This window comes from Pelobates fuscus, chromosome 2 (genome assembly GCF_036172605.1).
Source record: "Pelobates fuscus isolate aPelFus1 chromosome 2, aPelFus1.pri, whole genome shotgun sequence".
NCBI classification, from domain to species: Eukaryota; Metazoa; Chordata; class Amphibia; order Anura; family Pelobatidae; genus Pelobates; species Pelobates fuscus.
In genome coordinates, this window is record NC_086318.1 from 364,999,080 (window position 1) to 365,014,445 (window position 15,366).

General features: G+C 39.5%; 1 protein-coding gene across 2 annotated transcripts in view; it reads left to right on the plus strand.

Moving 5' to 3' along the window:
• Positions 1-15,366, plus strand: part of RRBP1 (ribosome binding protein 1) — a 58,360-nt gene that overhangs the window by 19,608 nt on the left and 23,386 nt on the right. For both annotated transcript variants that reach the window (XM_063443698.1, XM_063443699.1), the window contains exons 2-3: positions 351-1,409; positions 13,232-13,380. In XM_063443698.1, the coding sequence (XP_063299768.1) occupies positions 374-1,409; positions 13,232-13,380 (1,185 nt within the window). In that variant the 5' untranslated portion in view covers positions 351-373. The remainder of the gene's footprint in view (positions 1-350; positions 1,410-13,231; positions 13,381-15,366) is intronic.

The window sequence follows — 15,366 nt, forward strand, 5'->3', positions numbered from 1 at the left end:
TACATAGCTAACTTTTTGTTAACTGCTGTGTTGAATAATCTGGCTTGTAGCAGCACCCTTCTGTCTCCACTTTCTGAAAAGTGGACATTTTCACAAAACCTAGTACACTCTCTGTTGCATTTTAATAATAATTTACAAACTTCTGGCAGTCAGTGAACTGCAGTTAAGAACCAATCTGAGAATTCTATCTTCATAAATTGTCTGTTCCTATTTGCCTGTCATTTACAAATGCATGCTAGTCGAATGCAATTACATTTAGCCTGAAACACCTGAATATGTTTGTATTTTTATAAGTATTCCTTTCACAGTTCCTTTCTCTAATTCTTTTTATTTTTTTAATTTTATTGTAGACACTACAGAATAAAAGCTCAACATGGATTTGTACGATCCTCAGACTTTAGGAGTAATGGTGTTTGGTGGCTTTATGGTTATATCAGCCATTGGAATTTTCCTGGTGTCTACATTTTCAATGAAGGAGACATCGTATGAAGAAGCTTTGGCCAAGCAACGCAGAGAACAAGAGAAGGGCCAACAACCCAAAGTGGACAAGAAAAAGAGCAAAGTCATCGAGAAGAAGGGAAAACCCAAAAAGAAGGACGAGAAACCAAATGGTAAACTCCACGAATACGAACATTCTCAGGACAGCGACGAGCAGCAAAAAAATGACCCTGAACCTGTGGTAGTGGTATCAACTAAGGTGCCAGTGCGTCAAGTGCCTGTTACTGCCGCTGTGACTCCCGCCCCAGAAAAAGCACCCTCTCCTAAAGGTAAAAAGAAGACTGAAGTTCCAGTTATACCTACTACGATTCCGGCTGTAGAAAAAGTAGCTCCTCCTTCAAAAGACAAGAAGAAGAATGAAGTGCCTGTGACAAAGGCTGCGACTCAAGCTCCTGAAAAATCTGTGCCTTCTACTAAAGACAAAAAGAAGAACGAAGCACCTGCCGCGTCTGTTGTGGCTCCAGCTGTTGGGAAGGCCATACCTTCTACCAAGGACAAAAAGAAGAACGAAGTGCCTGTTACACCTGCTGTTGCCCCAGCTCCAGAAAAGGCCGCACCTTCTCCTAAAGACAAAAAAAAGAATGAAGTGCTTGTTACACCTGCTGTTGCCACAGTTCCAGAAAAAACAGCGCCTTCTCCTAAAGACAAAAAGAAAAAGCAGGAGAAGAAAGTGCAGAAGGTGGAACCATCTCCAAGCCCAGCAGTGGCTCTAGCCCAGGCTACTGTTCCTAAGCAAGCTGCAGTTTTCGAGACCGTAACCAAGGAAGTGCCTGTGGTTGCTGTTCCCCCTGTGGGATCGAGGCCAAGCCCACCAGTCACCAACTCGTTGCCTCCTAAAAAAGCTGAAACTGTTGTAAACCATGAAGAAGCACCGAAGAAGAAGAATGCATCTAAGAAAAAATCTGAAGCAGGTATACAGTTTATTTAACAAATTCAAATGCTGTTTTATATTTATTTATAAAAACTAGGATTTAAACCTGTCCATATAATACTTTCTGACAGCACAGGCAAGTAATCAAAACCCAGTAAAGTATTTAAAAATAATAAAAAACAACAGCCCTGCACTGAGTATAATGGAAGTTTTAGTTTTTATTACAGCTGAGGATATGGTTATCCCGTTCAAGGCTCCCCTTGGGTAATGTGGGTTCCAAGCCAGGTATATTGGATTTACATGGGAGGTTTGGAGAAACTAGGGCTATGTCCCTCTTTTACAAAGATGATGAGGCATGAATGGTTAATCAGCTGCTGGTTGCTTAATAATTCAGTGGACATGTCTCCACCCATGATAGTCCTCCTGATAGCTCTATGGTGAGTCATAATGACCCCCATGTGCTCTTTATTTTAACTTTTTTCAGTAGCAACTTGCCAGCTTCCACACCCACTAGCCATCATATTACCAAGGGTTTTTTAATTATGTGTCCACTGGATGCTAGATGCCAGTAGGCAAATACTTCGCATGAAGCAGGTTAATCGGTGTTAGGAATGCAACTTCAGAATTTAGTTATCAGTAAATCTCCAAATCCTATACTTTTGTATAGGATTTGTACACAAGAATGATAGGCCGATTTTAAACCAGACAGCGGATTGTATTGAAAGAGAAGGTCTCATTCAGTTAAAATTCCCCACTTTCAAGTGGATATGCCTTTAGTAAATATGAGAATTGCCACATTCTGCCCTTAGTGAATAATGTTCATACTATTTTATCAATAGTACATTGGGTAAAAGGCAAGTGAAGATTCCGTTACTAGTTAGTTAAATTACCGTATATACTCGAGTATAAGCCGACCCGGATATAAGCCGAGGCCCCTAATTTTACCCCAAAAAACTGTGAAAACTTATTGACTCGAGTATAAAACTAGGGTGGGAAATGCAGCAGCTGCTGGTAAATTTCTAAATAAAATTAGATCCTAAAAAAATTATATTAATTGAATATTTATTTACAGTGTGTGTATATAATGAATGCTGTGTGTATGAGAATGCAGTGTGTGTGTATGAATGCTGTGTGTATGAATGCAGTGTGTGTATGAGTGCAGTGTGTGTATGAATGCAGTGTGTGTGTATGAGTGCAGTGTGTGTGTATGAGTGCAGTGTGTGTGTGTGTGTGTGTGTGATGCAGAGTTTGATGCAGAGCCTTGGTAGGGGGTGGGCATTTTTATTTTGTAATTATTATTTTAATATTATTTTTTGTTTCATTAATTTTTTATTATTATTATTATTATTTATTTTTTATTTTATTATTATTTTTATTTTATTATTTTATTTATTTTTTTAATTATTTTTAAAATTATTTTTTTATTATTTTATTAGTATTATTAATATATATATTAATTTTTTCGTCCCCCCTCCCTGCTTGCTAGCTGGCCAGGGAGGGGGGCTCTCCTTCCCTGGTGGTCCAGTGGATGGGCACTGTGTAGGAGGGGGCTTTGGGGGCTGCAGAGAGTTTACTTACCTGTCCTGCAGCTCCTGTCAGCTCCCTCCTCCTCTGCGCCGGTCCGTGCAGCTCTTCTGTCAGCTCACACTGTAAGTCTCGCGGCCGCACTATGACCCCGCGGCTCTCGCGAGACTTACACTGGGAGCTGACCGAGGTGCTAAACGGACCGGCGCGGAGGAGGAGGGAGCTGACAGGAGCTGCAGGAAAGGTAAGTACAGCTCTGACAGCCCCAGTCTGTATTATGGCAATGCAAATTGCCATAATACAGACTATTGACTCGAGTATAAGCCAAGTTGGGGTTTTTCAGCACAAAAAATGTGCTGAAAAACTCGTCTTATACTCAAGTATATACGGTAGTGTTCTCTCTTGCAAATGAATGATTTCTCCTTCGTAATTTGCTGTAGTTTCTTTGGAAAATGTGTAAATGGTTGGTTATAACCAAGATCCAGATCAATGTGAGTAATTCCAGGCAAAGTGTAACTGAGGTTACAAAAACTACAACATGTACAAAGACGTTTTTAAAAAATATTATTTTTTATTATTTTTTAATACCCCAAACTAAATCTAACGAAATCAAATATGCAGAACACTTCGACACTGAAAAAGTTTATATATTTTTATTCCATGTATGATATAAATTGTTTCAAATGTAAAAACATAGTAACACAAGTGTATGGAAGAATTATTCCCCCCCCCCCCCCAGTAACAAATGAAAATTATTTACAGTACAAACACACAAGCAACAACCAGCCAAATCGCACCCAAAGTGTATCACGTTTTTGCTAGACATATGGGTTTTAGTGCATTATTTGTTAGATGTAAAGACAATAATGCATATTTCTATTTAATGATGACATATAATATTACCTGTAATATCTTTAAGCTACAAAATAATTAAAAAAACACACAAACAAAAACAAAGACTCACATTATTGTGTGTGTAGACCTACATGTAATTTTTGTGTAAGGTGTATGGATTGCTTATGGTTTGCGATGAAAAGTTGGCGTGAGATCTAAAATTGTGTTTCCTTGTGTATCCTGCATCATGTGGATCAGTAGCGGATTACTTCAAGGCCAGTGTTTTTCTTCAGTTTAAATTCTTAAAGGCAACTTTACTTTGTACTTTGTACATTTATTTTTTGAATAATCTGATCCGTCCTTTGATGATAAAAATCCTCGTCACTATTTTTGGCACAGGTGTCTTTATGATATCCCAGTTCAACAATGTACAAAATTGATTGGTTTTCAAATAGAAAAGTTTTTACTGTACCTGTGGACACATTCTGAGTTGATTCACTGCCCAGACATTTTACATTAAGTGTTTGCAAGAGCCTTGTCAGCCAAGGCACAGACTATATTAAAGCACCTCTGCTTGTGCTACCTGTACCTTTTGGGGCCTATGCACAGTCATTCATGTATGCAGATAGAAACATAGAAACATAGAATGTGACGGCAGAGAAGAACCATTCGGCCCATCTAGTCTGCCCAGTTTTCTAAATACTTTCATTAGTCCCTGGCCTTATCTTATAGTTAGGATAGCCTTATGCCTATCCCACGCATGCTTAAACTCCTTTACTGTGTTAACCTCTACCACTTCAGCTGGAAGGCTATTCCATGCATCCACTACCCTCTCAGTAAAGTAATACTTCCTGATATTCTCTTTAAACCTTTGCCCCTCTAATTTAAGACTATGTCCTCTTGCTGTGGTAGTTTTTCTTCTTTTAAATATAGTCTCCTCCTTTACTGTGTTGATTCCCTTTATGTATTTAAATGTTTCTATCATATCCCCCCTGTCTCGTCTTTCCTCCAAGCTATACATGTTAATGGATGGAATAGGTGGTTAGTCTTTATGGCACCAGGAAGTTTTGATGTAAAAATAAAGTCAAATAAATTATTATTTTTTTTTTCTTGGGAAAGATATCATGATTCAGAGACAGGCTACTTTTAGAGCTCTAACTGCTATACAACTCCCATGAAATTTAGCCAGTCTTTAAGAGCTGTGCAACTCCCATGAGGCTGCAACGGTTGGGGGATATACATTCTGGACAGCCCAGGTCTGGATGTATTGCCCAGGCCAGCACACGGCACGGTACAGCTACTGTGCTCTGCTGCGGCCATGTTGGCTGGCTTTGCATCATGGGTGTGGTGAGCTTACCTTTCAAATTGCTTCTTTCACAGAAGAGCCATGTTGTGTCATGGGGCTAATGATAAATGTTTTCATTTTTCCATCAAACTGATTCTCCCAGCACTGTCCTTTTCTAAAGGCTAACGTTTTAATCATCAGTTTAATCTCTCGCTTTCATTGTGGTCTTATCACGTTTAGACCATTTCCAGTTATTGGTGGCTATAAAGATATGTTTTTTGGTTTTTTTTGAAGATCTACTGGTGTTTCTTTCAACCTTATAGTGCAGTCATGTTTGTTTTATTCATTCATTAGTGTGATAGAGTAGAACTGAATTTCATTAAAATAAATTAGATTCATTTAGCTGTCTGTCTGAAGGCTTGGAAATGACAGACTCACAATTTCAAGGTTCTTTTTACTGCAGGCGTTAAAGCTTTTGTGTGGTTAGATTTTCTGTTACGCTTTAATCTCTCTCCATTTGTCTCTTGATGTTGCTCTCCTTTCTCTGTCACCCAAGCATTAAGTCTTAAGCTAGAATGTTACCTCCCTGCAACACAAATTTCCTGCCCCGTTGACATTGTTGTCCCTGTGATCTCGGCTTATATTATTTGTTATAGAGCTGTTGCTAGGTGGCACAATAATCAGGGACTTCAGCCCAAGGGTAAATTCTATGGTTTCCCCCACATATGTTGACTTAAGCCCCTTCCAAAAACTCTACCCTATGTCACACCTTATGTCCAGTCCTAAACCATAATCTGTTCTATAAATCAAATTATGACTGGATCTTTGAATTAACTTAGACTATAATATAAACCTAAGAAAAAGTTACATGCGCTCTCTCATAAATCCCTATGTATATTTAAACAAATGGAGGTAATTTAGTTGCTCCAATGGCCATTGGAGGGAATGCCTGCCTGCCACGTCAAGGCAGTCCCCCCTAGGCGGATCCTACACTAACCATGACTGCAGACCACTTACATACCCGTTGCCCCCCAATAACGACAAGACACCTGAGTATTGGATAAGGGCAACGGCCACAGTTTAATTATTACAACATATCAATTCAGCCAGCTTTATCACCAACTGTCGGCTGTTGGGGTGACTACCCAACAGACAGATATACCGGATAATTCCAAGAGTCCGTACAGTCTGCCTTCTGCCATCAGCCCTGGCAGCTGCGACTCCCCAAAGCCTTGTCTTGCATTACTTGCGCTGGCCAGGACCTCCGCCATAGCTGTGACAAAAAGAAAAGAGAAACAACAAACACTGCAAAACACAGAACCACATACATAATTATCCTAAAGGGAGGGAGGGAAGGAAAAAACCTGTTCCAGCCTTCTTTCTAGGAATGGTGAGTACCCTCCCCTTGCACACATACTTATACGGTCCCACATATTGCCACAATTGTATCCCATAAGTCCACACCCCTTACTGTGTGGCAGCAGTCATGCCTCCCCTTCCTTACAGCCCAGGGGATCCCATTCACCTTGCTTCCTTGAGCTTGTGGCAAAGATATCTCTAATGAGACAGAAAGGGGTATTTTTATATACACCCCTATATACTTATTAACCCTTAATAAGGAACACATGGGATGGGCGGCAGCATTGTAACATAGCTGTGTGATAGAAGAAGTGAATACAAATACAGAAAAAAAAAATTCTGGTGCTCACTCCCATTACTCCTGGGTGACAGCAATGACCACAGTACACATCAGCCCCAATACATACAGTAAAAACCAAAGAAAAAGTTACCTGCGCTCTCTCCTTAATCCCTATGTATATTTAAACAAATGGAGGTCATTTAGTAACTCCAATGGCCATTGGAGGGAATGCCTGCCTGCCAATGCCAAGGCAGACCCCCTTAGGTGGGTCCTACACTCACCTTGCTTCCTTGAGCTTCTGGCAAATATATCTTTAATGAGACAGAGAGGGGTATTTTTTTATATACACCCCTATATACTTAATGTTTCCTATTAAGTATCACCTCTGCATCCCCAGCATTAACCCCAAACTTGCAGCATTAAAAATTCACCCACTGAATTAAAAACCTGCACCCACAGTAATAGTTGCATGTTGTGCTGTATAAGTAAATCCGAATATGGTGCATTAAAGTGGCAATATCACAAATGATGTAACTGGAGGTGTTATTTCTCTCTCGTTGCTACAGAAACTTTGGGACTAACAATGAAAGGGTGTTAAATCAGACTGTGTACTTTTTGGGACCTCACTTGAGACTCCAGACAGATTTAGTACCTATCCAGCCAGCAAGGCGACTGCTGACATGCACATTTCCTTAAGGTGTGCATCAAAAGAATATTTAAAAAAATATATAAATATATATATATATATAGGATTAACATTTATTCCATTCAAGAGACTTAATTTGAAAAATAATCTAATTTAACACTTTTACCATAGTATAAATTAAACACAAAAACATATTAGTTATTGTAGTTTTAAGCACTGGATACAGCCAGTTTTATGATCTGTCATCAACCAGATTATGGTCCAACTCAAAGTATCTCAAATGTTTGGTAGGGACCTAAAAGAATTGGTGTAAAAAGGACAACTTGTCAAACCCTTGTTTTGTGTCTGTATTCTTTATGCACAGCACACCCCTTGCGCATTGCTATGAAATGCATTTATAAATGGGTTTAGATATATTATACGCTAATAAATAAACACGGCCACTGTATTTCATTTTCACAACCTCCTCCAAATGCACACAATGCAAGTTTTATTGTTTTGAATTGCATTGAAACCAAATGGTTTTAGCTTCTAGAAAGGAGGACAGGGAAATTTGGGCCTCCAAATATTTTTTTATTTTTTTTTTTTGAATTCCAAAATATGCACCAATAAAAGTTATGACCTCTCACCATTTACTTCTTCTCCTTTACAACCCTTTCTGTCTTTCCTGGTAGTGTGTCTCTCTGGGAGAGCACGTAGCGAATGAATTGCAGCAGTGTGATTTGTTTGAATGTCATTCAGTAGAAGGTTCATTGCTGGTGGCTCTAATTACAGTCTAGAGACAATATATGGAACACATTAACATTCTTGATATTCAGGAAACTGTACCCTTTTGCTTTCTAGGGACATGGCAGATACAGTCATAGCATAGCAGAAGTGAATAAGTCATTTTATTGAAACCGTACAATTTGAATTTATTGTAGCTTACCTTAGACAGGTGTGTCTGTCTTTATACGTGTGTGTATATAAATGTACTCTTTAGGTTAGTATACCATTTTATTAAAATTGTTTGTTATTGTTGCTAATGTCTTCTGCAATGTAAAGAGTGATAATGAAGTATGATTTGCATGCTGTAGCCAGTCCGTCTCATATTGTAATATATCACAAACTTGCAGTTTTTGTAAACACTTATTTTGAAGTTAATTTAACCCTTTCAATAAAAATGTGTTAGCCACATCGTCTTAGATCATTATCATTCTGAATTGAATGTGTACATTTATTTAAGAGTTTCCAGAACACTTTACGTTATAACAATTAATCATAGGGAAGAATCACAAACAGAAGGTTTACACTATATGGACAAAATTATTGAGACACACATTATTATTATTATTATTATTATTATTATTATTATTATTGCCATTTATATAGCGCCAACAGATTCCGTAGCACATTACAATATTATGAGAGGGGATTTAACTATAAATAGGACAATTACAAATAAGCTTACAGGAACAATAGGTTGAAGGGGACCCTGCTCAAACGAGCGTACATTCTATATGAGGTGGGGTGTAAAACACATTAGGGCAGGAATTTGCAATCAAATAAGGAGGGCTGCCCTTTAGGAGAGGGCAAGAGACAGGTATGTGAGGTAGGGGTTAGTCTTGGAGGCCATAAGCTTTCCTAAAGAGATGGGTTTTAAGGCACTTCTTAAAAGATGCAAGACTAGGGGAGAGTCTGATGGCGGTAGGCAGGCTATTCCATAGGAAGGGAGCCGCCCGCGAGAAGTCCTGCAAGCGCGAGTTGGCCGTACGAGTGCGGACAACGGACAGGAGGTGGTCACGGGCAGAGCGGAGAGACCGAGAAGGGACATACCTATGGATCTGTGAGGAGATATAAGAGGGGCTAGAGTTGTTCAGTGCTTTATAGGTGTGAGTTAGTACCTTGAATTGACTCCTATAGCATACAGGAAGCCAATGTAAGGACTGGCAGAGGGTAGAGGTGTGAGAGAAACGACTAGAGAGGAAAATCAGTCTAGCAGCAGCGTTCATTACAGACTGTAGGGGTTTCTATTAGACCCATTGCCACAGGTGTGTAAAATCAAGCAGCTAGCCATGCAGTCTGCATTTACAAACATTTTTGAAAATAATGGTCCGTTCTGAAGAGCTCAGTGAATTAAAGTGTGGTACTGTAATAGGATGCCACATTTGCAATAAGTCAGTTGGTAAATTTTCATCCCTGCTAGTTATTCCACGGTCAACTGTAAGTGGTGTTACTGGAAAGGCAAGTGTTTAGGAAGAACAACGGCCATGAAGCGAAGACCACGTAAAGTTACAGAATGGTGCAATCGAAAACGGAGACTGATGGTGCGTAAAGGTCACGTTGAATCCATAGCGGAAGGGTTCCGAACTTTCATTGGCATTAATATCCGCACAATACTGTGCAGTGGGAGCTTTATGGAATGGGTTTCCATGGCCGAGCAGCTGCATGCAAGACTCACATCATTTGGATTTGGCAGATGCCAGTAAAATGTTGCCTGACTGCCTGTTTGTTATTTTTTACATGTAATATTTCCTGGTTTTGCTGTACAAAGCAGTGTATAGGATTTCATGTGTTTGGCAGAGAACAAAACGTGTGTTTGAATATGTAAAAACATCTCCTGCCTTTATCATCAGAGAGCTAAGTAACAAGAGATCTTGATTGTTCCATATCCAACGTAGCAATTAATTAGCAACTGTTTACACGGCTGAATTTCTCCCTACGACAAAGTTTGGTTTCTAAGTTGCCTGGTCAGCTAAACTTAATTTTAACTAGTCAAAACATTCATCGAAACGAACCAGAAGTAAGACTGAATTTGCTTGTTCAGGTTTTATGTTTCATCACCGGGATGAAGGCTGAGTAAATCATTTTCTCACTAAGTTCCACACTGTTTAATAAGAGGCTAAACAAGCATTTTTATGTCTAGAAAACCAGATGTTAATAGAATTTAAATATAGCTCCTGGTACTAGAATACCTACAGCACGCACCAAATGACACATTTTCAGTGCGTACACAGTAATTCACAGGAAAAATATATTTATAGATTCCTTCATACCCTAATAAAAGACTTGTCTGTTGAACTAAACAATGGCCCATAGAATGAAGTGTCTCTGTAACAACTGGAAAAAAACCTTTACATTAACCAGCAGAGATTATAAACTCTAGATGTTAACATGTTTAAATTGGTTCAGGACTCCATAAAATGTTTTAATAAAACACTATTGCTATATAGAGTTGCAATTACCTAGGCTATGGCGAGATTTACCAGAATCCATCTGACTTCCTATTGTCTGCCCATGTTTCATCTTTTTTAACGTGTTTTATAACTGGTGCAAATAACCGTATTTAATATTCACGATAATAAGTATTTATCATTTTCCTTGTATGCGTTCTTTGTGACTCGTGCATTTTGCAGAACGCAACTTAAAACCATGTGGGTTTATTGCACCAACGTCTTATTCCAAATCCATCGATAAACCGGAAATGCCACAAAGCCTTCGAGTGCCCTAGTGTGTGGCTTTAGAACTCCCAGAGATCAATGAAACCAATTAGGACTCACATTAATGGAATCTCCCGTTGCTGTGCAGCTGTGTGAATGTCTTCCCATTCATTCCTAGGAAGATACATCAGTGCAGAAAGTGCACATCTGCAGTGTTAATTGGATTTATTTAAAGGTGGATTCCAGGTTTATTTTAAAAAGTACTTGACGGAGTTCTCCAGATTCTAAGAGACATGGCCCAAATTCAGGCACCCCCCCAGACAAAATGTAAATTTTTCCAGCTGTTTTGTTTGCACAGCTAAGGACATGCAATGTGTTCTTGCATCGTACCTTCACATTGCTTGAGTACTATGCAGAACAGAGCTGGGGTAGGACTTTAATAGACCCATTGCGCCAGTTTAGGCCTCAGTTCTGTCTCTGCCAGCTGGGCACATATACACAACCCGTAGCTAGCCAGAAAAAGAATATGAAATGTCGAAAGTTATTTCCTAGGTTCAGGACACAGCTGTTTGCTCTGAGAAAACCAAATTCTAGGTGCCAAGTCCAATTCCTGGGTGACATGTTATGGCCAATTCATGGAAACGCTTTGCATTATGGAACCTGAGGGATACCTTAGCAGAAATGAATGCTGCCCCAGACCCCCTGATCTTCTATCAGCCCGTGCTATTCAAATATATGCAATATTTATAGCGCGGTAATCGAGGATCTCCAACCGAACCCTCCTGGCTCTTTCAAATAAATATAAAGGGCTGTCTAAACCTATAATCTTATATACCCCTTTGTTTATAATAAAAAAAATCAGCCCCTTCCTGGTACATTAACCCTTTACTTAGGTCTGCAATAAAGTTTACTAGTGAGGTTATGTTACATGTTGAAGGAATTGTTAGGAGTTTACACCCTGGTTTCTCAACCTGTGGTATACATACTCCAGGGGGTATGTGCACCAAATGCAAGGAGCACATGGAGCTCCAGCTCAAAATAATCCTAGGCTGGCCCTGCCAGATCGCAAGCTGAGCGCAGAGGTGGGTGTCTAATTAGGCAAGTTAGGCAGACTCCAACAGATGCCAAATTTGATAGTTTCCTCGCCTATGGGTGACAGGTGTGTGCATTGCCCCATTCCAAGTTCTCCCTGGCGGTCTATGGCCCGATGACATCATCTTCTGAGGCCACCCACGCATTGGGTCCAGGGAGGTTAAGAAGGACAGGTTTGTGGGCAACCAGCCTCACACTCACCTTGGCTAGTTTTTTAGATGTGACGGGAAGGACTCAGCTTTCCGCCTGCCAGGCCATATTCGCTGATACAGGGACTAACTGAGTTCAGGGTGTCTAAAATCAACAAATCTATAGCAAATTAGACATTTGGAGCTGGTGTAAATAAATATAATTTACTCAAATTGTAACAGGTGTAGGAGAGTTGGTTTACTGCCGATGGTATCCACAGCACACACTAGTGCTTTTTGACATATCCTGTTATTGAATTTTGACCCTAATGGAGGGATAATAAGGTAGCTTGAGCGTTGGTGATACAATGTAGGTCTTGTACAAGGTATCCATTACCTGTGCATGAACACCAAGTAACCAAGAAATCAAGGATTTGTTTATTTTTTAATACATAAAAAATGAGGTTCTGTTTTCAGATTTAGTCTTCCATATTTTGCCCCAAAGCTATAAGTTTTTGTGTTGGTGTCTGTGTGTGTGCATGCCCTCTCTGTGTAAGTGTGTGTATTATATTTTAATTTTGTGACTTTCATACTTCAGATTAATAATTCATATTTTGTACTATCTTTAATCAGGCTTGTTCTCCAATATGGGATTAATTTAAATATTTTTATCTGCATGTTCATTTGGAAACGACATCAATGGAAATGACTTTCTCTAGGCAGGGGGAATTCTCCGTGAACGATTGGGGAATACTTGTTTACCCTACAATTTCATTTCCCCAGTTAAGAATGGCTCTAGACATCTGTTCCAACTTAACAAGTTATCCCGATAGCCAGAACTGGCTTTTGCAATAGGGTAGAAAGAAAGCAGGTGATCATAATGTTTCATATATTTTTTTTAGCTTGTTTTCTTGCAGAAAAAGAGCGTGCAATCGCAGACTTTCTTCAAAGCTTTTTCTTAGAGGTTGCGTTAAACATTAGATAGTGCCAGCATATACCTAAGCGTTATACAACTGTACAGTAAGGATACACTACCTCCAAGAATTGTCAAGATAAAATAAAGTTGACAGACTCACTAGGTGATGAGGGCTCTGCTAAAATCAGCATACTACCAAATTAAAAATACTACTAATAAATGTAACAGATCTACATTAATACTGTGTGGGGAAGAATTGGAAACTTGTACAATGATTGCTACTGCATTCGATGTAAACAAGAGAGTACAATGCTGCCAAGCATCCCCAATGATTAAGAGAACACTATGTAACTGTCTATCATTCGTTATTATTTTGCAGTAATTAATGAATTGGATGGAGCGATCTACCTTCCCTACAAGACCCTGGTTTCTACTATAAGCAGCATGGCGTTCAGTGAAGGTGAAGCTCAAAAGCTCATCGAGATTCTGACAGAGAAGAATGGCACCAAGCAGGGTACCTGGCACACGGTAATATTCCATTTTCTGTTGAATGTGATATATTCATAAACGAAACAAATGTTGCTGATGTCCTTACTCCAGGTTTGTATGGTGAATACCAATTTATGTTAATAAATCTGCTTTTAATTTACAGGTTATTACATACATTTTAGTACTCAAAATTCAGCTCCACACCCACCATGTAATTCCGATGTTTCTTTCTTTTGCTTTTTATTTTATTTATTTTTACTTTTAAATTGGCTGAATGCAGAGTTGGCTGTGAATCATACACTACATCTTTACAGCAGATGTACAGTACTTAAAGGGACACTATAGTCACCAGAACCATTACAGCTTAATGTAGTGGTTCTGGTGTCTATAGCCTGTCCCTGCAGGCTGAGCACTGTAAACAATGACTTTACAGAGAGAAGGTAGTGTTTACATTGCTTCCTAGGAACACCTCTAGTATCCTGACACTATTATTATTATTATTATTATTATTGCCCTTTATATAGCGCCAACAGATTCCGTAGCACTTTACAATATTATGAGAGGGGATTTAACTATAAATAGGACAATTACAAATAAGCTTACGGGAACAATAGGTTGAAGAGGACCCTGCTCAATCGAGCTTACATTCTATAGGAGGTGGGGTGTAAAACACATTAGGATGGGAATTTGCAATCAAATAAGGTGGGCTGCCCTTTAGGAGAGGGCAAGAGACAGGTATGTGAGGTAGGGGTTAGTCTTGGAGGCCATAAGCTTTCCTAAAGAGATGGGTTTTAAGGCACTTCTTAAAAGATGCAAGACTAGGGGAGAGTCTGATGGCGGTAGGTAGGAAGGGATCCGCCCGCGAGAAGTCCTGCAAGCGCGAGTTGGCCGCACGGGTGCAGACAACGGACAGGAGGTGGTCAGGGGCAAAGCGGAGAAACCGAGAAGGGACATAACTATGGATCTGTGAGGAGATATAAGAGGGGCTAGAGTTGTTCAGTGCTTTATAGGTGTGAGTTAGTACCTTGAATTGACTACTAAAGCATACAGGAAGCCAATGTAAGTACTGGCAGAGGGGTGAGGTGTGAGAGAATGGACTGTAGGGGTGCAGTACGGCTTATGGGAAGACCAATCAGGAGAGGGTTACAATAATCCATGCGGGAAATTACTAGAGCATGGACAAGCTCATTGGTAGTATCTAGTGCAAGAAAGGGGTGGATGCGGACTATGTTTTTAAGATGGAATCTACAGGATTTGGCAACATGCTGGATGTGAGGCTCAAAGGTGAGACCAGAGTCAAGTATGACGCCAAGACAGCGCGCTTGCAAGGATGGACTGATGTTAGTACCAGAAACTTGAAGGGAGAGCGAAAGAGGAGGATCAGTATTAGGAGGAGGAAAGACAAGGAGCTCAGTTTTAGAGAGATTGAGTTTCAGAAAGCGGGAGGACATCCAGTCAGAGATGGAAGAAAGGCAAGCAGTGACACGTTGCAGGACTGCAGGGGAGAGGTCCGGGGAGGAGAGATATATCTGGGTGTCATCAGCGTACAGGTGGTAGTGGAAACCAAAAGAGGTAATACGTTTGCCAAGAGAGGCAGTATAAAGAGAAAATAGAAGGGGACCAAGGACAGAGCCTTGGGGGACTCCAACCGAGACAGGACGAGGGGAGGAGGTATCATTCCTTTAGGTAAGGTGTACAGAATGCACCTCTGTATAATAATAAACTAAGCATTTGAAAATAGTCTCTTACAATGGCCTTGATTTTAATATTCTTTTTGGAAACTTTTTTTAAAAAAATGATTTAATATTTTTTATATTTTTTTTATTTTTTTTTACATTTTAACTGTGGTATATTTTTTACTATTTTAATAGTTAAAAAATATAAATAATTTTAAAAGTTTAGCCCAAAATATTAAATTATTTTGAAAAGCTTATCCAAGAAAATTAGATTGAGGCCAGTGTTTGCAAACCATGTTGTCTATGAAAATATTTGATTACATTTGTTTGTAAATGGTGTTGTCTCTAC